The following is a 25,653-nucleotide window of genomic DNA, read 5'->3' on the forward strand; positions in this document are numbered from 1 at the left end:
AAGTTGAGAAGGCTGGCCTTGAACTCAAGAGATACATGCAGCTGTCTCCAGAATGATGGCACTAAGATTAAAGGTGTAGAGCAACATGTTTAGCTTCAACTGCTGCTCTAAAGAGACCTTAGGTCTATGATACACAATCCAGCTTTTCCTGCAGCCTTTACTGACATCTACTGTCTAACTCATTACTAATATGAGGGTTGTCAAAGGATGACTTTTAAACTCCAATATCCCTCTTGCATTGTGACTTAACAGGAGGCTGTAAAGAGAAGTTTCTCTGTTCCTTTCCACATTGATTTATTCACTTTACACAGTCATCTATGCATAGATTTGGATTTTACTAAATATTTGCCATCATTTTTATTGATTAATAAAATATAAATTTTTATTTACAAATTGTGAAATTTGTACTCCAGCCATCTGGAATTTGGGCAGCAGTAACTGCTTCATGTCATTCTGAAACAGCTCTCTCTAATTCCTACCATGTCACTAGTTTTTAATACACTATACAATATTCTAGACTCAATATGTTTGTCCTGTCCAAGCTTTATCAGGTGTTATTTCTTTATGTAGCTGCCAGCAGCCACATGTAAACCGGGTTACTTGTTGAGAGAATTTTGAGGTTACAGGGACAGAGGAGACGACAAGAGATTTGAGTCAAGGCGGGAATTCCGGTCAAGACTGGTTTTAATAATTTTAAGACAGGTTAAATAGTCTTTTGGGGAATCGACCAACCCCCCACAAGTCAGTGGCTTCAAAGGCGGTCCTGTGAATTCTCTGGCTCCAGGTCTCAGCCGGTTGTCTGCCTTCAGGCTGGCGACTCAGGTAAACACCGGCTTGGGGGCGGTGTCAATAGCCGGAGCCTATTGTTTACAGAACAAAGGCCGGAGGTAGCCATCGGAAGAGTTGGGCAGCTTGTCAGCCAGCTTAGTTGTGGGGGGGGGGGATTAAATTCCTGCCCAAACTCACAGAGTTCATTCAGTGTTTCTCATGTTCTGAATTTATACCCCTGACTGCAATATTGAGACTTAGCTCATCCTATCCTCTATGTATTAATGTATTGTTGCAATTAACCTATACTACTCCCACTCTCCCAGCCACAACAGGTAGTGTCTTCCTTAACTCCATGTTACTTGTAAATAGCCCCTCACTCCCATCCTGGGGTTCTTGGCCTGCTGCTGGGGAATACATTTTTGAATGTTTTACTCAGAAAGCTTGAATAGGCAGTGATTGGTAAACACTTGATTCATTCTACTAGGCTTTCACTGGAAGGTAAATGCTCATTTGTAGTTCCTTCCAGCCGCTCTCTAAGCTCTCTAACATCCTTCAACTTTAAAACATATAATAGAAAGGCAGTGTTCTTTGGCCATTTAAGTTCCAAACTCTAGTGTCGACTGTCTTTTATTTTCCCCCTTATTCTGTTCAATCAGATTAACAATATAACTTGCAACTGTTTAGATTGCCATTGTAATGTCAGAACAAATGTCAGCATGTTTTTCACAGATGTATTTCTGAATTAAAATTTCAAAGCCTTGAACATGCACTGACTGTCAGTGTGAAGAATAAACTGAATGGACTTCAAGTCAGATAAGGTATTATCTCCTAAATATAGAGCAAAAGTCTCAACCTAAGAGTAAAGCACCAACCAATTATAGTATGGGCACAGGATCATGGGGGAGGGGAGTGCTTTCCCAGTGAGTTCAAGACTGACAATGTTCCAGATCTGTGTGGTCATTATAACACATTGTTTGCTTATAGAACTCAAGAATGTTTTCATCCAGTTCAGTAACCATAACCCATATGTAAATATTCTGCAGTGTTCTAAAGTTCCTATTCAGGTTGGAGCTGGTTCAGAGTGGGAATAGCGTATTCTAGGGGTAATCAATAATATAACTATAATGTGATAATTGATATCCATCTTGAAGATAGAATAAAGGTTTTATCCTTCCATCCATGATTATTCATTTCTTTTACATGCATAAAGTCCACCTCTCTTCTGAAATCCAAAGTTGTGTTTCATTACAGTTTCTGTGTGTAAGTTTCTGAGCTTTACCTAAGTCAAGCCAGACCAAAATCACTGGTCTGTATTGTCTTAGAAATCAGGTTGGGCACTCGTAGGTAATTCCAAGACCTACTGATTTTCCACAACTCTTTGATCTTCATTTGTTTTTTTCTGCCACACTGAGTTATTTCCTTCTTTTCTTCCTCTTTCTCTTCTTCTTAACAGGTAGTCCATGTTTTCCATAGAGTATGGTCTAAAAGTATTTTTGGTTTGTTTTTTGTATTTTTTTTTTGCATTTATGCTCTCTGACTACTTTAGTACATACTGGTCAAAGCTGATGGCAATATTGTTAATGTTAATTGTTTAAGTGTCCTTAAAAACAAAACCAGTGGGATCCCTGATAATGTTTTTCATCCTTTTCCAATGAGGAAGAATACCCTATCACCACATTTAGAAGAAGCAGTGGTAAGAAGGTAGGGAGTTCAAGGCCATGTTTCTAAAATACAAAAAGTCCCAGCACAATGCCTTGGTGGATAAACGACTCTGCTGCTAAGCTGGACAGTCTGAGCTTGGTTCCTAGGACCCATATAGTAGGAAAGAGAGACCGGAGAGATGGCTCAGTGATTAAGAGCTCAGACTGCTCTTCCAGAGGTCCTGAGTTCAATTCCCAGCAACCACATGGTGGCTCTCAACCATCTATAATGTGATATGATGCCCTCTTCTAGTATGTCTGAAGACAGCTACAGTGTACTCACATGCATTAAATGAGTAAACAAACAAATAAATAGTAGAAGGAAAGAACTGACTTCACAAATAGTCCTTGGACCTTAATATACATAACATGGTGTGGTTATAACACAAAAATACATGTACACACAGACACCCACACTGAAAACTATAATTTTTAAAAGCAATAACATAAAAGCTAAATAACAAATACTTCAAAATGGTCATTTAATAAAAAGCCCATCTGTAGCCTCATAGAGATAAACACACCTGAGCTCCTAACCTACTGAGCAAAATACTTCTAAGAGCATTAGAAATGCTCTTGTTCGGGGTCTGGTAATGTACAGGGTGGCTGCTGAGTGAGTCTTTTCTTTCATGGATTGTTTCCTAACACATTACCTCACATCTGTCTGAGGCCTTGGCAAAAATTTCACCATCATATTTCCTTGCCCTCACTAGATGACATTTCCTGGTATGTGATCATTGTTTTGGAAGCAATTTCTTCATTCTTGCAGTGCGCACTGTCTGAGTAACGTGGAATTAAGACAAATTTTGCTGTGAGATGCATCAAGCCCTGGCTTCTTTACAGCTAAAAGTTGGCTCTAGCCTGTGTTAGTTTTCACCACTAGGATAAGGTACCTAAACTGAACAACTTGAAGGAATAAGCCATATTTCACTCATTGCTTCACAGGCTTTTGTCCATGGTGGCCTGGCAGCTCACTTAGAATTCTGCTAATGCCAGCTCGCCTTCCACTTCCATTTCCCTCCCCAGTCTGTGAGAGGGTACTATCCACACTCGGGTTGGGTCTTCCTCTCTCTAGAAAAGTTCTCCCAGACACAGTAATGTGCTGCCCACACTCATCAATTTGACAGGCAAGTTGAATTGAGTTAGCAGACAACACTGGTACTATACAGAGATACTCTGGACTTGCTTATTAAGTATGTCTTTTCATTTTTGTGTTACCATAGACACCGTGTTCGATAATCTTGTGTCAACTTGACACAAGCTAAACTCTGAAAGAAAGGAACCTCAATTAAGAAAATGATAGGACTTGCAGGCAGTCCTGTAGAGCATTTTTTTAATCAGTGATGGATGAGCGAAGGCCGAGCCCATGTGGGTGGTGCCATCCCTGAGTTGGTGGTGATGGGTTCTATAAGAAAGCAGACTGAGGAAGTCATGTGAAGCAAGATGGTAAGCAGCACTCTTCCACAGCTTCTGCTTCCAGCAACTCCTGCTTCCAGCTTCCTGCTGTTTGAGTACCTGCCCTGGATTCCTTAAATGATGGACAATAATTTGGTAGTGTAAGCCAATGAAGCTCTTTCCTCTCCAAGTTACTTTGATTATCATGTTTCAGCTGGTAGCCCTAAAGATGACAGACAGCAATGATGATAAACTTTTCCCTACAGTGTAATAAGGATCCTATGTGCTTTCATTTCTAGGGACATTTCTATTTCTTTCCTTTATGCTGTCACCAACTTTCTTCTCAAGATGCATTAGGCTTCTGACCAGCAATTCTTTGAATGTTCTTTATGCTAACTTACACTTCTCTTTGGGGGTTTTATTGGAATTTGTTTCCAGCAAGAGGTTATTTATTCATCCTATTGTTAGGTACCATACCTAATCTTCACCCCACAACCATCCATGCCACACAACATATTTGCAGTCATGAAAATCTTCTACTATCTCTCATAGGCCTCCCCACAACATTTCCGAATGGCCAAAATGAGCGCTTTTATATACCAGTTGAGAAATGGGCCATGAAATTCATAAACGTACACCACTTGAGTTCTACTGTCTATAGAAACTATTACCTAAACTCAGGGTCCAAAGACACTACAGAAGCATATGAATACTTATATACAAGGACCAATGGGATCTTTCTTAAAAGCGTTAAGGAAAATTCTAGAAAAAGGACTATGTTTCAATGAATATGTAGTGACTATTCCTATAATTATCTTCCCCTAGCAATTATCTCATGTAGGAGCATGAAAGAGTTGAGAATTTCAGACTTTAAATGTATGAAGACCAAACAGAACAATGTTGTGAGTGGATGCTGAAGTCTTGTTTTGGGAACTTAATCACACCCAGTTGAAAGCGATGAGCATTTATGCAGCTGTTCTGCCTCACAAGAGTTCTCACTCTCATAAAGGCAACTAGTCATTTCAAAATCCATCCAAGTTAATGTGGATGTTTAGACTCCTAAGTAGTCTCAAAAGCTGAACCCAATGATAGCCTTGCTAAGAGCAGTCACACAAGTTATAGCTGTGTGCTTTCTATTTGCTAAGTTTAGTCATTAAAATCCACTTGATCTTATTGTGATTAAATAAGTGGAAATCACATTGTATGTATACAACTATTCTTAGTAGACAACTTATTAAAAGTCAGCATTTTTGTAAAGGTACTAAGTCAATGACAAGGAAAATGCATAGCTTAGAAATACATGCACACATACATACACAGGCATACTCATGTGCTCACACACAAATGCAGGCGCGCGCGCAAACACACACACACACACAAACCATATAACAATATTAAAACAGAACATGTCATTTTTAAATCAACAACTAAATATAATCCTTGGTGTGTGTGTGTGTGTGTGTTGTATTGGTGGAAATTGATATATACTTCTGAGATGAAACATTAAAGAAAATTTAAATGATGGCTTTTAGAATTTACACATTGATACTTGTTAAAGAAGTGAGAGAATGGCTTTTTATTGTAGTGAATTATTACTATAATCAATCAAATTAAGACATTTCAAAGAATTACTTAATTACCAACTTCTGTTTTTTAATATTCACTTTTATTTATTTAATGGCATTTTTATGTATTTATTCTCTTTGCCAATGTACTGGCTGGTTTTGTGTGTCAACCTGACACAGGCTGGAGTTATCACAGAGAAAGGAGCTTTAGTTGGGGAAGTGCCTCCATGAGATCCAGCTGTGGGGCATTTTCTCAATTAGTGATCAAGTGGGGAGGGCCCCTTGTGGGTGGTACCACCTTTGGGCTGGTATTCTTGGGTTTGAAAAAGGAGCAGGCTGAGCAAGCCAGTAAGGAACATTTCTCCATGGCCTCTGCATCAGCTCCTGCTAACCTGCTTGAGTTCCACTCCTAACTTTCTTTTGTGATGAACAGCAATGCAGAACTATAAGCTGAATAAACCCTTTCCTCCCCAACTTGCTTCTTGGTCATGATGTTTGTGCAGGAATAGAAACCCTGACTAAGACAGCCAATCATATAGCATTGGAAAGAATAAATTAGTAAATAATTTAAGACTAAGGAGTACAGTATAAATTTGTCAGTAGACAAATTTGGATTGAGGAACACTCAGGGCCATACCTACTCCAATAAGGCTACACTTCCTTATCTTTCCCAAATAGTTCCACCAACTTCGGAAATAAGCACTCAAATACAAGAGCCTATGGGGGTCATTCTCATTTAACTCCTTCTCCCAAAGCTAACTCTTGCCTAAAATAATCTCACATTCTCAAGCACTCCTCTACTGCATCAGCAAAAATCAACGAAATGCCATTATCAGTCAAATGCCTGGGAGGCCTTTAATAAAGCATGTTGGATGCCCATTGTGACCTTCTTGTTCCTTCTGTTTTGTAGGATTTCCGAACCACATGAACAATGCCAGTCACTCTGCCCTTCAGCCCTCATTCCAAGGATGCATGCAGCTCATTCAGGTAGATGACCAGCTTGTGAATTTATATGAAGTAGCCCAGAGGAAGCCAGGAAGCTTTGCCAATGTCACCATTGACATGTGTGCCATCATAGACAGGTAAGCCATCTGTCCATCATATATTAAGTGCTCCAGAATTCACACATTCATGTTCCTGTTGCTTGATACGGAAAGACATAAAAAATGCAAAAACTGGGCTTATGGACGGTATCTGTTTGGGATGCCAACATTATCTAGTATACTTGTGATATCAGCAAAGACAACATTTGTGTGTGTGCATGTGTGTGTGTATGTGTGTGTGTATGTGTGTATGTGTGTGTGTGTGCATTGTGCAGACAGTACTGAAAGCAACCAGTTGACAATGGTAGTAACCCTCAGCTGTCAGTGTTAACTTTTCTTCCATGCTTCTAAGCAAAAGACTTCCATTTTTTCTCAGTCTCAATATTTGTTCCTTCTGAAAACCATTTTGTGCCAGATATAATCACAAAAGACTCATGGCAAATGAGGGTTTACTGATACAGGCTACTTAGAAGTAGTTATTGGGTTTTTCAAATATAGGAATAAGCTTTACGTCTTTTCATGTTTGGCAGCTTCAAACATTTATATACTTTTTAGTTGTTTTCTCACCTACCCCCTCTCTCTACCCCACTTCCTGCCACACTAATACTCTTCTCTGCAAGCCCCCCCCCCACTTTCACGCCTTCTTTTGCATGTGAGTTCACAAAAACTAAAAAGGAAATATGCTTCTATGAAACATGAGAGTATTACAAACATATTCCTAAATCCTAAATATTCTACTTCTGAAGTTTGCTTTGCAATAGAGCTCAAGACATTTCCCTTTGAGATACTTTGTCTTCAAAACTACATGTAACTACAAGTTAATGCTAAACTAGTTAATTACCTCAGCTTTCTCAGCCAGTTTCAGATGTTTTGAGAATGCGTTATCTTACACTTAAAACTAACTTCATTAATTTCATATTTTGTAAGAAAAAGGTTCATGAAAACCACCATTAATTTTTACAATGAGGCAGGCTGAGAGAAACAGCTCAGCAGTTAGATGTCCTTCCTGTTTTTACAGAGCTCGGGAGGTCAGTTCCTAGTACACATTTTAGTTAATTTACAGTGTCTGTAACTTCAGTTCCAGGGAATCTGACATTCCCTTGTGACATATATGTATATGCACACAGTCACAAACACATACAAATAAATAAGACAGTGCTTATGCCTCAGTTTGACCTCCCTTCATATGGAGCTCAGAGATCCTAAGTGTTTAGTGGGGATCCTCAGGCATCTGTTTAAGACAGCTAATATGTCACACAAATACAAAAACTGTTCAAATATGAAGCAAGTTCAATTTTTCTATCATCTTAAGTTGGACGCAGGCAAAGACTTTACAGTTCACGGTGGCTATGGCTTACATTGGCTACAGAATATAACTTTGTAAAGTCTGAATATGTTTACAACAAAAGTAAGAGGAACACCTGTTGATTTAAGTAATGCCTGTAAGGGTGTTGCTACTGCAGCATCCATGAATAAACAGAACAGCAAATAATTGTGGCACCTAATTTGAGAGACAGTCATAATATATTAGCCATTATTTCTGCTTGAGTACATGGTAGTAATAACCAGAGAAAATAAGGGATAAATAATTCAGAGACTCTTCTTCCTGACATTAGATGGTTTGATAGCTGCATGTTTTCTGCAATGTCACGTATTTCTTCTTGCTACATGACTATTGAAAGCATTAGTACCTTGTTCTCTTTCTATGTCAGTGGCTCTACTGAGACAGCAACTTCAGTAGAACTGTCTACACTCAGCTTTGCACACGAGAAATATTGATCTTTCATTTCAAACATCACATCCAAAACTCTCCTATTCAAAGTGTTTCTTGCAGACAAACAACAGAAGATGTTGAACTTTTTATGCAATTTTTGTAAAGCAGATGGAAATGTGTTGCTGTCCCACAAAGGGTGAGTGGGATTTGAGTAAATAAATAGAAGTACCCATGATCATGGTCATGATCATGGTGAGGAGGAGTGTGGGGAAGATTCTGAGAACATACATTCCCATATTTGGTAGCTTTATTCCAGACTGAGCCAGTCTTTCTATCCATATTCTTTGTTCTTTGCAATAGTCAAAATTATCACTTGGAATGACAACTGTATTAGTTAGGTGACTTGTTGCTATAATAAAATACCTGTTGAAATCAATGTAAGAATGGAAGTACATGTTTCAACTCACAATCTCGAGGTACAGCCCACTGTGAAGGTGAGGTCTGGCAGCAGGAGGTGCTGGTCATATGGCATGAAACATAGAGGAGAATGCTGGTACCCAATGTCCTTTCCCGGCTGAATTTAGACTTACAGCCCAGGTCATGGAATGGCATTGCTCACATGTGGGTCTTCTACCTCAGTTAACCTAATCCTACTTCACATCATGAAAAGCATTTTCTGTCCCTTTTCATTTTTAAGGACAAAAATGTCTGCATGTCTAATGTCAATTGGTTAGAGCAAATCATTCATTGATATAAAATATTCCTAGTTAAAAATCCTCAGCTGTAGTGTCATAAATATATATATATATAGTGTTATATATGTAGTGTTATATAGCTCATATTCATTTCACTCAAATTCATTGAAGAGCTCCTGATATGACCTGTGCACTGTGCCTCCCCAGATGAGAGAATGGAGAATCTTAGCATCTACTCCTGCAGCTGCAATCTGAAAACACATCTCTGTAACATCTGCTTGCGAGCGGAAGCTCTTCAGCTTCCCCATATACACCAATTTATCTTCCATTTGCCCCAATTCTCCATAAGGAAGTAAATCCTGACTCATGCTTCTTTCATATTCCAGCCAGACTTATTAGAGTTATTTTTAAAGGGGGTGAGGGTAAAATGAGAACATAGAATAAGAAAATAGAAGAGCTGCCGTAGTAATCCTGCTGGATTTATCAACTCTATGAGTATGTTAGCAGCTGCTGCAATAATGTGATGAGAAGCCAGGGACATGGATGGGGAGGATGATTGGGTGTTCCAGAAAAACCTACTGAATTTCCTTTCTTTGTGTATACATTTGCTTGTTTCCTGGTTTATGTTTTCTGAACAGAGCACTGGTTCATGGAAATATTCATTTGTTCAGACTGTAGGCCCAGTCTTAATGCATTCTTTCTGACCATATGGAGTGCCCAGTCCCATTCTCTGCACTAAAATAAATCAATGAACAAAATTTAAGTCTATACATATGTGAAACTCTCATTCTAGTGGAAGAGAACAAGGGTAGACAGTAAGCTACAGGTTAAAGCATATATTATTATAAGTTAGAAGATGCTGTGTTAACTGAAAAGAAGAAAACAAGGCAAGGACGGCAGGTTTGCTATATCCAGGTGTCTGGTGCAGTTATAACAGGGCTGCTCAGAGTGAACCTCACTAAAAAGAAAGTACTAAGAGCATACCAATTGCTTATCCACTGCCAAATGGTCAGCCCTGAGATCACATGACGACAAGAAATATGACATAGAGGAACACACGCATGTGCGCCCCCCCCCCCACACACACAGTGGAGTGGGGAGGGTACAAGGTGTCCATGGAAGGTAAAGAGAGCAAGCAGAGCAGTACAGGGAAAGCTTAGACTGAAGAAAAGAAGGAGAAATGATGTAATTATACTTTCAAAAAGTAAGATAATTTAAGTAAGAAATAAAACAGCAATTTGTTCAAAACCTAAAAATCATAATATTTTACTGGTTTAAGGAAATAGCATTCCATGTACAAATAAGAGCTAGGTCAAAGAAGATACCTATATAATAATGGATCTCAAGTAAGCCATGGCAAAAACTTTGGAAGGGTGAGAGAGGCAGCAAGAACGGAGACTTGAGTGCTCCCAGACACCAGCCCTTTCTAGCAAGGTACTGCTTGCCTATAAGACCAGAACTCAGAAATAATACAGGAGAGCCCTGACCTGCAGACCAGCTTTCAGTAGAGAGCAAGACCCAGTTTAACCAAGTAAATATTTAAAACCCAGTTTCTAGAGGTTAATGATCTATTGTAAAGATTTATTTTCTATTTTGAGGAAGCCCTTGTAGGGTCATGAATGGACAATGAAACATGTTAATTTGTACTACAAGATGATGGATTTGGCAGTGGAAGGAGAAAATGTCAGTGGTAGGAGCCTTATTGGAAAACCATTTTCATATTATAGCAAATGATGTTTGAGGCAAGGAGAAGCAAGGCATTCTCATATCTGAATATATTTTTAGTAGGTAGAGTCAAGAGGGTTTGTGATGTAGTATCTGAAGAATATGAAAGAAGAACTCATCCAAGTCTTTTGTAAGCAAAAGAAATCCCCTTTCTCAGAGTAGAGAAAGTTAATCAATGGAACTGAAGAGAAAAGTCATAAATTCAGAACTGAATCACAGGGGACTTATTTTCTAGATGTCTATGTAGAAATGTAAAAAAATACAGTTGTGTATATGTATATAACAGATATATATCTTCATATTACATATAAAGGCTTGGTGTGTGACAGCACCACATTAATTGCAGAAGGTCTCTGATGTCTTTGCTTTTTGTTTTAATCATCATTGCAGGAGTGGAGGTATTCTCAAGAGATACTAGTGCATCTTCCAACCTTATAATTTGGCTCTCAAATTATAATAAAGTTGAAGTTTCCATAGGAATATCATGCTTGGCAAAAGACAAGGCTGGGGTCCATATGCCAAACCAAGAGGGAACTTTGTGTCCTGGAAAGAGATTCTACACAGTTCTGAAAACTTTTCAGAGTTCTTTGCTGGAGAGGCTGTAGTCCTGATATGCAGAATTACTCCTTGATTAAGATAGTTTACTTATAAATGCCTGTTCTCCTTTATTGAAACCCAACAAAGTTTCATGCTAAGTCCCCAAAGATGGCACGAGGGAGGTAGTCTGTGGGTTTTCTCCTCTTTACTATGTTTCCATTTTGAACAAATCTTTTTTTCCCCTCGCTCTTCAGTCACTGTTTCTTTACTTAGCCTGTTGAAGGCAGGGCATCTCAGCTTTACTTGTGAGAGCTACCCTGACCCAAGCTCTGTCCCTAAAACTTCAGCAGACATTATGGGCAACAAGCACAGGAAAGGAGAAAGGATTTTTCTCTGGACGTTTGCCTTTCTATGATATTTTGCTTCCAAGTGTAAAGTTCTATGATTCACCAAAGGATGATACCCTGCAGTCGAATATGTAAACTCAGAGTGTTTCATTCTACAAGAGTCTAGCATGCTGGGGCTCTCCAATCATGAGAAATGAGGGACAATCAAGTGAGCTCACAGGCTCAATTTAAAGTACATTGGAGTTCTCAGTAGAAGAGCTTTGTCTTACTCTATCGTTAGACATTCCAGAATTATTATTGGGGAATGGTGGTTGGAGCCTGGAGCATTTCTATTAGTAATTGACTTGCCTGGGCCTGCGTGGACTTGCCCAGTTCTTCGGCATTGTCTCTTTAACTGTCAATTTGAAGTCTGTCATGGAATGAGAATCAGGCTAGCCTTCTCACATGCAACAAGACTTTGCTCACACCTTTGGTCACTAAACTAATCTGTGATGATGTAAACTGTACAACAGATGGCCATTGTTCTTTGTTGCATCATTAATACCTTTTATCCACCCTCGTGCCTTTGTACTGCTGGCTTCTGATAATAAACATCTTTAGCTGACTGGCTGGTTCTGATTTGCAACAACTTCTTTTCAAAAGTCTATAATAACCTAAAAACAAGCATATCCAGAAATATCCAATGTCAGTTCACCCATTCTGTCTGTCCAGGGAGAAGAACTAAGGGACCTCGAAGCATCTCAAACTGGGAAAGCAGAGGGGTAGGCATCAGAGAACTGTTCAAGCATGAATTGGAACCAGAGTAAGCCCTAAAATGTCCTGAGAGACTTGGGCCAGCACTAGCAACTAGGAAAGTTGCTGCTACAGCATAAAGTTCTCTTCAAACTTGTGAATCTATGTGGAGTTACTGTTTTCTGTGGACACACTGATAGAAAGAAGCTGATGTTAAAATAATTTATCGGAAGTAGCAGGCGAAAATACTGGGATTAGCTAGATGAATCTGCTCCATAAGTAATAGTAAGATCCAGTTTTCAGGCTGTGGTTTGGATCCTGGGCCTCCAGCCTGCCTTCAGCTCAGCTGCCAGGGGTTGTATTTCACCTTATCATGAGCAAGGGCAGCGAAGTGACACCATCTGGCCACCAGGAGATAAGCAGAAGATAGCAGTGGTACCCTTCATTTTCCTGATGCAGATGTGGTCTCCTCCCCTTTGCCACTCTGCCATCCTTGTTTAAATCCTCCTATGACGCTACAAGCTGAATGGCAAGAAGCATCATGTCAAGGGGCCTCCTTCATGTGTCTGGGCAAGCAAGCAAGCAAGCAAGCAAGCAAAACACAACCATCTCAGTCCATGTTTACTTACAGCAGTATAAATCAAGCTTGATTTTTCTAGGTGCTCAAAAGTTCTGTAATGTTCATTGCTTTTCTGTTGCTATGATAGAATACCCTGACTTAGAAACAAAAACAAAAAAACAACAAAATGAAACAAAAAACAAATGAACAGAACAGCTTTGAAGAGAAAGGTTACTCTTGCTCTTGCTCTGATGAGCTATTCCAGCGGGGAGCCAGTTTGTCATACCCAGGGTAGACATGGGAACAAGAGCACGGAGGCCAGCTGATTGCATTTCACCTGCACAACGAAAGCAGAGAGGGAAACACAAACTAGCCCCTCTCTATAGAACCCCAAATGCTACCCAAGAGACAAAATTCCTTCAACAAAGCCCCATAACTTTGCTAAAGCTTCTACAGCTTTTGCAAACAGTGCCACATCTGGGGACCAAGTATTCAAATGCATGAGACTATATGGGGGACATTTCTCATCAAAGCACAACAGTATCTGTCTTTTTTCCATTCTGTGCCTATTAAATCAACCTTGAATCATTCTTTTCCAAGAGTATAGAAAAACAAGCTCCCAAGTTTGGAAATGGCAAAAGGAAACAGGATGCTTTCATTTGAGGTTCTGTTAAGTGGCTTGCCTCTGATGTCTCCCAGAGGCTGGAACCTAGGGACTAAAAAGCCATTTATAGGCCAAAGCAAACTGATTTTATTTCAACCACTAGCTGTCTTTTAGCAGGACTTATATAATGTACTAAAAGTAATACAGAGTAGAATGATGTTTGTTCTTTTCAGTCTACTTCCCTCCCATAAATAAGAAAACAAAGCTAGTAAATATTCTGTACCAGAGAGTGGAAGGAGAGAATGAATGCCCCAACTTAACCAAAGCTTGTGAAATTAGCCTCCTGAGATATTGCAAAATAGATTGGATCTGATTCCTGAGTTAGCAACTAAGTCTTCGTTATATTTTTTGGATAGTATATATAATCATATACCCAGTATTTATTTTCTTTTGTGGTTCAGTGCTTGCTTTTCAAGAACATCTCCTCAATTAAATTTTACCCCTTGAAATATAAGAATATAGCATTTGAGCTTAAAAATTATTTATGTCATATAGGTCGTTTACTTGTTTGTTAGAGTCACCCCAAGATACTTTATGCTGTTTGTGGCTATTGTGAAGGGTGTCATTTTCCTAATTTCTTTCTCAGTCTGCTTATCCTTTGAGTATATAAAGGCTACTGATTTTCTTGAGTTGATTTTGTAGCCAGCCACTTTGCTGAAGATGTTTATCAGCTCTAGGAGTTCTCTAGTAGAGTTTTTGGGTCACTTAAGTATAATATCATATCATCTGCAAATAGTGATAGTTTGACTTCTTCCTTTCCAATTTGTATCCCTTTGACGCTCCTCGTGTTGTCTAATTGCTCTAGCTAGGACTTCAAGAACTATATTGAAAAGATATGGAGAGAGGGGGCAACCCTGTCTAGTCCCTGATTTTAGTGGGATTGCTTCAAGTTTCTCTCCATTTAGTTTGATGTTGGCTATCGGTTTGCTGTATATTGCTTTTACTATGTTTAGATATGGGCCTTGAATTCCTGTCCTTTCCAAGACTTTTAGCATGAAAGGATACTGAATTTTGTCAAATGCTTTTTCAGCATCTAATGAAATGATCATGTGTTTTTTTTTCTTTGAGTTTGTTTATGTAGTGGATAGCATTTATAGATTTCCTTATATTGAACCATCCCTGCATTCCTGGGATGAAGCCTACTTGATCCTGGTGGATGATCGTTTGATGTGTTCTTGGATTTGGTGGACCAGCAAGCCTCAGCAACCCTGTTTCTGCCCTTCTCAAGTTGTACACAGGGTGACAAGTTCAGTAAATGGGTGCTGGGATCTAAACTCTGATTCTCATGATTATATACCAGGAACAGTTCATTACTAAGGCAACTCTCCTGCTCAGTCTATAAAATTCTATGAGAGATTTATATAGGGGACAGATACATATACTCAGAAATCTCAAAAGTCAGTTGGCTCTCCTAGAAAATTAAGGAACTCAGTCTAGAACGAGATGATGTATTTCTTCAAAAGCATATGTGTCATCTATGACACTGGCTGTTGGAGTGACTCAGTGGTAGAGTGCTTCCCTGAGGTTTTGGCTTTGATTTCTCACACAGCAACAAAGTAATTTTTAATATACTATCTTAACCTAGATAAAGGCAGCATGTAAAATTCTGTATCAGAAATAAATTCATCTAACTTCCAGCAGATTAACCCTTGAAAAGATAATTTTGGGTTCCAAAATTATTTCCTTTATCAACTATATATCCAATCCCCTTTCGGGCTACTGTCCTACTTTAGTCCTTCCAGACACCCCAGTATGGATCTTGGGTCAATACTAGCTTGGGGAGAGCTTCCTTCTAGGAATAATAGTATCATTAGAGATGGGACAGAGAAATTGCCTCCACAGCACAGTCCAACTCTCAGCAGCCTACAGACTTTCCTTGGACATTTATAAATTTCAACTAAGATCAAATTTAATTGATGCATTCAGTGTAGAAAAGAACTTCAGGGCTAGTCATTTTATGATCACACATACAGACACACAGACACACAGACACACACACACACACACACACACATACACACTTATACTTTAATATAGGTCTATGCCCAAGGCTTGAGGAACACAGAAGTACTCATAAAAAGAGCAAGACATGAAGACATGCTGGGGAATCCTCTGGGTATATGCCCAGGAGTGGTATAGTAGGATCCTCCGGAAGTGATGTGCCCAGTTTTCTGAGGAACCGCCAGACTGATTTCCAGAGTGGTTGTACCAGTTTGCAACCCCACCAGCAGTGGAGCAGTGTTCCTCTTTCTCCACATCCTCGCCAACACCTGCTGTCTCCTGAATTTTTAATCTTAGCCATTCTGACTGGTATAAGGTAAAATCTCAGGGTTGTTTTGATTTGCATTTCCCTAATGACTAATAAAGTTGAGCATTTTTTAAGATGCTTCTCAGCCATCCGAAGTTCTTCAGGTGAAAATTTGTTGTTTAGTTCTGTACCCCATTTTTAATAGGGTCATTTGGTTTTCTGGAGTCTAAGTTCTTGAGTTCTTTAAGGATACGTGCTCCACTATGTTCATAGCAGCCCTATTTATAATAGCCAGAAGCTGGAAAGAACCCAGGTATCCCTCAACAGAAGAATGGATGCAAAAAATGTGGTATATATACACAATTGAGTACTATTCAGCCATTAGAAACAATGAATTCATGAAATTCTTAGACAAATGGATGGAGTTGGAGAACATCATACTAAGTGAGGTAACCCAGACTCAAAAGATCAATCATGGTATGCACTTACTAATAAGTGGGTATTAACCTAGAAAATTGGAATACCCAAAACCTAATCCACACATCAAATGAGGTACAAGAAGAAAGGAGGAGTGGCCCCTGGTTCTGGAAAGACTCAGTGAAGAAGTATAGGGCAAAACTGGAACAGGGAAGTGGGAAGGGGTAGGTGGGAGGACAGGGGGAGGAAGGGGGCTTATGTGACTTTCAGGGGGTGGGGGGCCTGAAAAGGGGAAATCATTTGAAATGTAAATAAAAAATATATCGAATAAAAAAAAAGAAGCCTAAAAAAACAAAACAAAACAAAACAAAAAGAGCAAGACATCCTCACATGCACATACACACACAGTGTAGTTATTGTTTCCTCACAGGAAACTCACATTCATCTAAGCATCAACCACATCTGTAGCTGTCCAGCAGCCACAGAGAACTGGGTTACCTTAAGTCCTCTGAAGGGAGGACTGGAAATGTAAAAGGACAGGGTGCAGAGAAGAATGAAGCCAAGACAAAAGTTTCTGATCAAGGCTCCACGTTTCTTAGTCAGCACTGTGGTTTTTATAGAGAAAGCCCACAGACCCCGTCCTTTGTTTCAGCTGCATTGAGCTGCAAAGCAAGTTCAGCAGGCCGTCTGCTCCACCTGGGAAATTGACTCCACCAGGGTTGTTAAGGTCCAACTGTGGCAAACACTTAAGGTCTATTTAGCCTGTTCAAGACTGTAAGGAAGAGCACAGACATCTACTGCTTTGGTGACTGTCAAGTTACATTTTAAAGTACTACAAGGAAATTTTTTCTTTTCTCTTTTTAAAATGGAGATAGGCAAGGTGGTGGCATTATAATATGAACAGGCAACTTCCATTTTAATGGGGTTTAAAGAGTATGTCTTTTCCTTGTATATGAGGTAGCTGGTGAGATTTCTAGAAAACTAGTGGGAATGGAGAAAGCCCGGAAAAGTTATTAATTGTGCTTGGTTTACTATCTCTGTGTGTAAGAAGCTTCAACCAGATTCCAGAAATGGACTTTTTTCTCACTACCTTACATTTTTCCTAGACTCAGTATCATCTCTTGTGGAATTCTAAATGGCTACTCTTACCAGAACCTCCAAGGCTCTATAGCCTACCTAATCTACTCTGCTCCTGATTCTCATGACTGTGCCAACTGATTCTTCTGTGTTAGGGATTGTGACATGGCTACTTGTCTGTTTAGGTTCCAGGATCTCTGTTGATGGGTCCTATTTTGTGTAACAATCCAGAGGAAGCGCTAGTTCTGGATAAACCTGGCTAGTTAGTAACTATAGAGATATAAGCCATATGCTTGCTTTATTTAATACATGTCCATTACATGTCTGGCTGGTTATCTTAGCACATTAATAATCTCTATAAGTACATGTGGCATCTTCTGTGACTCTTGGGGAACATGTTCAAGCTAAGCTTGGTTATAGGGTATACATGGTAAGAATGAGATGTTGATTACAGCTATATCGGGCTTCTGCCCTGCCTCAGCAAACTCCTTTCTCTTCAATAGCAGCTGCCTCAGGCTGACCTAAGGCTACAAATCCACAGGGTAAGCTGTACCCTCCTTTCTAAGAAATATGAATGTCCTCTATTAGGTCAGTGTCTATCTATGGAAGCACTTCTTTAAAATGGGAAACATTTCAATCTCCACATGGTACTTTCCTCATCATTTAGCCAGTGCACCCCTCAGGATATATCTCTTACATTCATTAAGAAGAGTTTTACCACAGGGTCCAGGGAGATAGACAATCCCTCTGGCAAGTTTGACCTATCTGAAACTTTGTACCCCCTTTAATCCTGAGGATAAGATGACTTTGACCTTATTTAAAGCCAAACCTACCAAACCAGGTTGGCCAGAACAAATTCTGGCTGAATTTAAGCCAACTAGCAATTTTCCAAGTAAAACTCGATTTCAATTGGGAAGCAGCCTTCAGAAATCACCCAAAGTCCCATGGGGTCCTAAGACCTGAGCACCAGCTTAAAACAAAAACTAGCTGTGAACTCTCGACACCACCCAGCTTTGATTTTTCTCATTCACAGAGTCCTTAATTTGAGTCAACGTTTACTTGGATGTTGCTTTGACCTTGCCTGCCATCCTCCAACCAGTGAATGAATTCAGAGAAAACGACAAAAAAGTAGCCCTGAGTATTACACTCAGGAGGTGAGGGCAGCGAGTAGCCAGAGGCATCAGCATATGAGGAATCCTGCCCTGAAAGCTGGAAGCCTAAAACAAGCCCAAGGCTGCTGGAAATCTGCTGCACATGGAATTCCCAGAAAACAGCTAACACCCACCACATCAGGAGTCCAGTGTTTGCAAAATCAGACAATTTGATTTATTTTATACCCAGTAGTTTAAAAAAGTAGTTTATCAAGCAATGTTTCTAGGAGTGGGAAGCCATGTCCCCCTACCTTCCTACTTTTAACTATAAAAATGGCTCTCAGACTGCTCTGCTCTCTCCCGTGCCCTCTCTGATGGTGTTGGGGTACCAGTTCCCAGATTAAGGAAAACTGGTGAAGGTCAAACCAAGTTTTTGTTCTTTATTTTCTCTGCTTATATATTTTGTTTTTCTCACAGAGGAATGTTTAAGTAGACCAGAGACTATTTCTAAGATCTCTGAAATAGCTTCCTGGGGATGTTTTCTTGTGTAAGTGATTGGTAGGTCGACTTAGACTGAGGGGACAATTGTAACTTTATTCCTTGCCAGAAAGCCTCTTCTAGACAGGGAACTTAGAATTGTCTTGGCAATTCATAAAATCATGTCTCCATGGAGGCCAGAGATACAAATCAGACCCCACTAATATGACCAAAAATTATCTAACAGAGTAGATTATAAAGAATTGAAGTAAAATCAATCTATACAATGTCCAAGCATTAGCAGGGACAAACAAGTGTCTGTAGGGATAATGATTTTGTACTCTGTGTGAGGATGTGTCTTTGTCCTTCTTTGCATGTCTAAGGTACCTTCTGATTGCTTAAAATGAAAAGCCTATGACATATAGAAAGAAGCAGAATAGTAAAGTGGGACTTTCAGACACCTTCAGCAGAAAGAGAGTGACAAGAGAGTTTTGATTCAAACCTGTGGAAAAAGATGAACTTATAAAACTGAGATGTTTAATTCAGCCAGTGGCAGAACTTAGATTAATATAAACAGGATAATTGAGTTACTAACTAGTTAGGAACAAGCCCAGCATAAGCCCTAGGCATTCATTAATAAGTATAAGTGTCTGTATCTTTATTCAGAGCTGGGGTCAACATAGAAAGTCCATTGTTATACCCTTTCCTACACAATAGTGAACAAAGTCCTACTCCTCCACCTCCCTCCATTTATATTACACAGGCATATACTAGGGTGGGATTTCCAAGTTCTATTCTGCATTAAGCCAGGAACACAACACAGATAGTAGTACCAATGGACAGTTTAGTTTTTAAAACAAGGGAGAGGGTTGGTAGTGCATGTCTATCAATGTAAAAAATAGTTGGCTCCCATCTTAAAAGGGATGAGAGATAATTTATTCTGGAGACATTTTGAGTGGCCATGGCCTGGGAACAAAGCTTGATCCCAAATTCCAGGTTCTGATGTAGAATCAGTTTTAAGAAGTTTCATAGCTTAACAAAGCAAAGTCAAGGCAAGTTCAAAATGTATTGGTGGGCACATGAGAGAAGCAGACACAGTGAGGTGGGGGAAGCTTTCCTATAGGATTAAGATGCTATCTGACTGCAGTCTTAGCTTTGTAGTGGGTGGAAGGCAGTGGGTGGAAGGCAGTGGGTCTGCTAAGTCATTAGATTCTGAGGGTTTGTATTTACCAGTTATAGAATATTAGTTCTCATACAGAAGTGGGCAAGGAGTTACTAGGAAAGAAATGACTGTTTGTGGGATCAAAGTTACCCCAAGATAAGTAATTAGCCTCTGGACCTTCAACATTCCAATCTCACCACAGAGCTGAAATTCTAATTGGTCAGTCAGCCTCTGTAGACACAGCTTCTTTTTAGGAGTTTCAATTCACACTTCAAAGCAAGGCCAAAGATCTGGGAAAGAAGTCAGAAGTTAAATGGCAGAAGTTTGTGACTTTATATGTTCTTTTCCATAGGATCTCTTCTTCTATGTCAGTATGTTATAACTGTTCTCCCACTAGGTCCTTCCGTACATGTAGCCTTTAATTTGTATTTGTGAGGACCAATCTTCCATGCAGTAGTTTTCTTTCATATTCTATGCTAAACTAAAACTAAAGGACTTCCCCCCCAACCCCTTCTACCTCCCCCCCCACACACACCTTGCCACAATGTGGTATTTTAAGTCTATAGGAAGGGTGACTGTAATGATTTATCCTTTCTTTTTCTTATTGGTTATTTTATTTATTTACATTTCAAATGTTATCCACCATCCCAGGACCCAACAGGGAGGTCTTTCTCCTTAAGATTAGTGCATGGATGGGGAAAGAGGAGGTAGGGCGAGAAATACTTTGTGCGCGTTTCTATCTAATGGGATAACACCCTTGGTCTCTCCTTAACTTGTTTGTAGCATACTGATTTTTGTATACTGCAAATGCTAAGATACTTAAAATTCTGGAGAAAGGTTTCTAAGTAGCTCTGTTTCTTCTACTCCATAAGAATTATTTCTAGACTTGATATACAGCTCTCCCTATGACATCTTTTATCCTGCTATGCCAATCCTGGGCTCTCTACCAAGGCCATTTTGTTTAGGAATTATAAATGAATCTCTCAGAAAAACCCCACAGCTTGCACTGAACTTTCATTTTTCAGTGAACTGATTTAGAATTCCATTAGAGTGGAGAGGTTGGAATTTTACAAGTCCACAGTCAAATTATCTTGTTGTATCTTTAGACTCTGTGATAGTAATTTACTGCCATTATCTATAGGGGACCATTAGAAACTTCCTTTGGGTTGTTTGAACAACTTCCTAGTATCTAACAATCCAAGGAAATAAGAACGCAGTCAAATTGCATCTGTGGCCTAGAACAGGGTGTTCCCTGGTTTGATCTGAGCTGCCTAACTAATATTTCCACTAATATTTGAAAAGTTCTTTGATTTATGACTTCCTTGTTCTGTTACTATGAATTCTTCAAGTATTACCATGTTAAAACAAGACATTTGGGGTAATATAAGCCTGTGTTCTAGGGCATAGCTATGAACATTTGTCTCCAAAATAAACTCTCTTTCTCCCTTTGAGGTGAGGGCTGAATTTATACATTGAAAGGGTAATGGTATAGAGAGAATCTCTTATGCACCGTGTGGAAGTATCACCTGTCAATAAAAAGATGATGGTCTATAAGCTGAGGCAAGAAATAAAAGGTGAGAATTCTGGTAGGGAGAGAGGAACTCTGTGATAGTTAGGCACAGGAACAGATTCTCCCTGAACTCTGAGGAACATGGTCGCATGAAACTGAGAGGAGGTAACTAGCCTAATGGCAGATTTGAACTAAATTAAATGAGATAATTGAGTTATGAGCTAGTGGGAACAAGGCAAGTTTATGCATTTATTCATAGAAAATAAGTCTCAGAGTCGTTCTTTTGGGAACTGTGGCAAAGGTGAAAATCCTGTGGTTATGGGGTCAAAGTGTTTCACACTTCATTTAAGCCAAGATTTTTTTTTTACACAAAGATACCAGTTCAATGACCTAAATATTTCACGTGTCTAGGCCAGTGGTTCTCAACCTTCCTAATTCCATAACCCTTTAATACATATAGTTTCTTATGTTGTAGTGACTTGTAACCATAAAATTATTTTCTTTGTTATTTCATAACTGTAACGTTACTACTGTTATATCATAATATAAATATCTGTGTCTTCCAATGGTCCTAGACAACACTACTTACGCAACACTCAAAGGAGTTACAACTCTTAGGTTGAAAAGCATTGTCTTGGCAAACCCTTGTTCAAAGTAGTTGCCATTCTGCTCTGATTCCAAAGTGATTTCCTGTTTAAGTACAAAAAGAGAGCTAACATAGGCATCATTTTATTTTTATTTAGAGTGAAGAGGTGTTATGGTAGACATTATTGCAAGAGGTGGGAGAAGCTGAGTTGACAGGGTTTTGTTTTGTTTCGTTTTGTTTTTTGTTTTGTTTTGTTTTGTTTTGAGTTGACAGTTTTAGGACTGAGCCTCAGACCTAGTCTCCTTTAGGGCATTGCTTGTTTTAGGACAGAGAAACAATCTATTTGCTTCTGGTGTGTCATATAGCTGTGCTTTGACATTTAAATCCCAAGGAGGGCCTGGCTCATGAAAGTCATGTCAGAAAAATAGTTATGTGCTTGAAGATGAGAAGGGGAGGAAAGATAAATAATTTTAACATGCAGTTGATAACTAGAGAAAATTTTTAATAAACCATTTAATAATATTTCTTGTACTTAATATTATTTTGTGAGGTGTATAAATAAGAACAGATAAAGACATTAACCATGATATTCCAAGTATTTTACTAAGATACTTGCTTCAGCCAACTCCATAGATACATTGTAGACATTTGAATTAAAACTAGAAATTCAAAGAACACCCTAGCCTAATCTTTTTTTTCAGTGAAATATGGGGTTGATGGAAATAGATTTGGAGCTATAGATCATTTTCCTTTAGATCATTGTTTTTCCAACTCTGTGTGGTCACCACCCTTTCACCTAAAATCATTAGGTAATATACATATTTACATTATGATTCATAAAAGTAGCAAAATTACAGTTAATCAGGAGCAATGAATATAATTTTATGCTTGGTTGTCACCAGATCATGATGAACTGTATTAAAGGGTCTTGACTTTATCAAGGTTGAGAATCCCTGCTTTAGATCTTGCATGTTGCCACTATGTCATGTGGGAGTCTGCAATTCATTCCCAAATATGTTTATGCAAGACATACTTAATGCAATTACATAGAATAATTAAATGCTAATTATATTTAGAATTAGTAAGGACAGAAAAAGTGTTTTCCATTAAAAAAAATGAAAAGAATTTGTAAAGTTAAGTGCCTAGGAATAGACACAAATCCACAAGCTTAGAGATGAGAAAAGTAACTATCAAAACCTTCAGAGATTTGTAACATTAACTACTTAGTTTTGCCAAGTCATTAGTGGCTTCAGTTTTAACTAGACACTGTGCAGCCAAAACTGAACGTTAAGGGTAGTACTTTAAGGAAATAGCTCTTCATAAAGGATGGCAGATTGGAATTGGAGGCTCTCAACCAGTGGCACACACCCAAGGAGATCAACGGTGTAGTGGTTTTTTTCTAAATTAAAATTGCTAGATTATATATCTTTTAGTAATGGTCTTCTTTACTGGAATCTGTTAAGCTTAGCATACCAAATATGTGCAAAGATATATATTTTCTCCTATTTTCTCAAAAAGGAAAAGCAGAGTTTTCACATTTTTCCTGATGCCTTTTTGTATGGGAGAAGTTTTCTATTAGAGATGGGAAGAGAGAGAGAGAGAGAGAGAGAGAGAGAGAGAGAGGAAAAATAGATGACAATGAGAATGGAGGAGAATGGACTCAACACATCCACAGCTATCAGAATGGGACAGTATTTACTTTATCTTGCTCCATCTCTAGGAACATTAGATTACAGGAGCATGGGGGCTGGAAACTGTTGCTGAAAAAGTCTATAAAGTGTTGCCTGACTTGCCTGAAGTTATCTAGTTCTTGGAAAAAGAAATTTAGGCCTCATCTTCTGAACTACCAATTTGAACGCTGTCATGGAGTCATCCTAGATTTCTCAGTCTATGCTGCCTAAAAACCAGTATTGCAGAGGCGAGAAGTTTTTTTGGTTTTTGTTTTACTTTTGAGGTTTTTTTGTATGTTTATTTTACTTTATTTTTTTCATTAGTATAATGGTCTAAAATTCTGAAAACACTTGTAGGCCTTATAGTTGACAAGATGCTAGTCTGAGTCTCTGAATTTACTAGAGAATTTACTAGATTGGGAACTCCTTTTCTTTGTCAAAATCTGTCTATATCAAAAAGAATGTTGTATGAGCCAAAGACGGATGTAGGAGGAAGAATGGAGTGTGTATGTGTGAGTGTGAGCATGTGTGTGTGCATATTTGTGTATGTGAGAGAGTGCATTTATGTGTGTGAGCCTGTGTGTGAGTAGTATGTGTGGGTGTGAGTGTGTGAATGTGTATGAGTGTGTGTGTTTTAATGTGTATGAGTGTGTGTATGTGTGTGTGTGTGCGTGCAAAATACTTTAGAAAATGTGTCTGCAAGGTACATAAATTGTAGCATCTGATGGAGGTTTGTTAATCAGGAATCAAATTAGACTAAATTGACCATTATCTGCACTTGTGATCTGTGTCAGCCCTCTAAGTACCATGCAGCATTTGTTTACAGGATTAGCTTTGTTTTCCTTCAACAAGTGGCACTTGTTTCGCATTTATTTGGGAATTTTAATTATCTCCCTTTGCTGACTTAGCTTAGTTCAGGGAAGCCTTCATAAATATAAAAATTATTACCATGGACCCACATTTGTGAAGGACCCTCTGGGTGAATAGAAGGACTTAATATAAGTGAATTGTTTCCTTCTTTTATTTCTTTTTTTTAAACAAACTTCAGGCATTTGAAAATTAAGAAGAAATGGACTTTTGAAGTTAGAAGCATGATGCACACACACACACACACACACACACACACACACAAATTATATTTTATTAACTCAAGGGATGCTGTAATTCTCATATGGAGGTCAAGCAACCAGAAGGTCTACACATAAACAAAAAAGAAAGACACCTAATCTAATATTAGAATAGAATCTCTTCTCCAGGAAACCTGAATTTTGAGAGGAAAAGGAAAGCCATTCATAAGAAAGTGCTGAAATGTAAAGATGTAGGCACTCATGAGTCACTGCTGAGGTTACAAGGGTTTCAAAAAAACGAGGACCTTTGAACTCCAAATGAACTCCAGACTCAGGTCATAGAGAAAGGGAATCCTGAACAGGAGTTTATAGGCCTGCAACTGACTGACCAGAGATCATTTAAATGACAGTAGGAAGCCTGTGTAGATGAGGTATAGCAGCTCTGGAAAAACAGGTTTTTTATCCATCTGATTATCCAATCTTTTCACAATCATTTCATTGTTTTCTGCAATGTCTGTCTTGAGAAAGAGGACAAAGAAGTTTTCAAAACTACATATTTCTCTAGTTATATTTGTTTAGTGTGCATGTATATATGTATGTGTATATGAGTAGAATGCTTATGAGGAGGTCTTAGAACAGTTTGCATGCATCTATTCCTTTGTACAAACATGTGGGTCCCAGGGATTGAATTCAGGTGATCAGGCTTGGAGGCCAGTACCTGTACCAGTTTTCTCTGGACTCAAACATTCCACTCTGCAGAGAGATTCTTTTTTTGTTTGTTTGTTTTAATTGTTTTGAGGATTTAATGTCAGGATTGGGGTAGGAAAATTCTAGCTGCTGCTCTTACCTTCCTTTGATAAGGAGGCTGCCCATAAATGGGATGAAGTTGACCATGGAGTGT

The 25,653-nt window shown here is 38.8% G+C and overlaps 1 protein-coding gene across 1 annotated transcript in view; it reads left to right on the forward strand.

The window, feature by feature from the left end:
* The window catches only part of Cntnap2 (contactin associated protein 2), a 1,662,736-nt gene that overhangs the window by 628,009 nt on the left and 1,009,074 nt on the right, over positions 1-25,653 (forward strand). Inside the window, exon 10 of the mRNA XM_052172851.1 lies at positions 6,342-6,513. Within this exon, the coding sequence (XP_052028811.1) occupies positions 6,342-6,513 (172 nt within the window). The remainder of the gene's footprint in view (positions 1-6,341; positions 6,514-25,653) is intronic.

Source organism: Apodemus sylvaticus, chromosome 2, assembly GCF_947179515.1.
Source record: "Apodemus sylvaticus chromosome 2, mApoSyl1.1, whole genome shotgun sequence".
Taxonomy (NCBI): Eukaryota; Metazoa; Chordata; class Mammalia; order Rodentia; family Muridae; genus Apodemus; species Apodemus sylvaticus.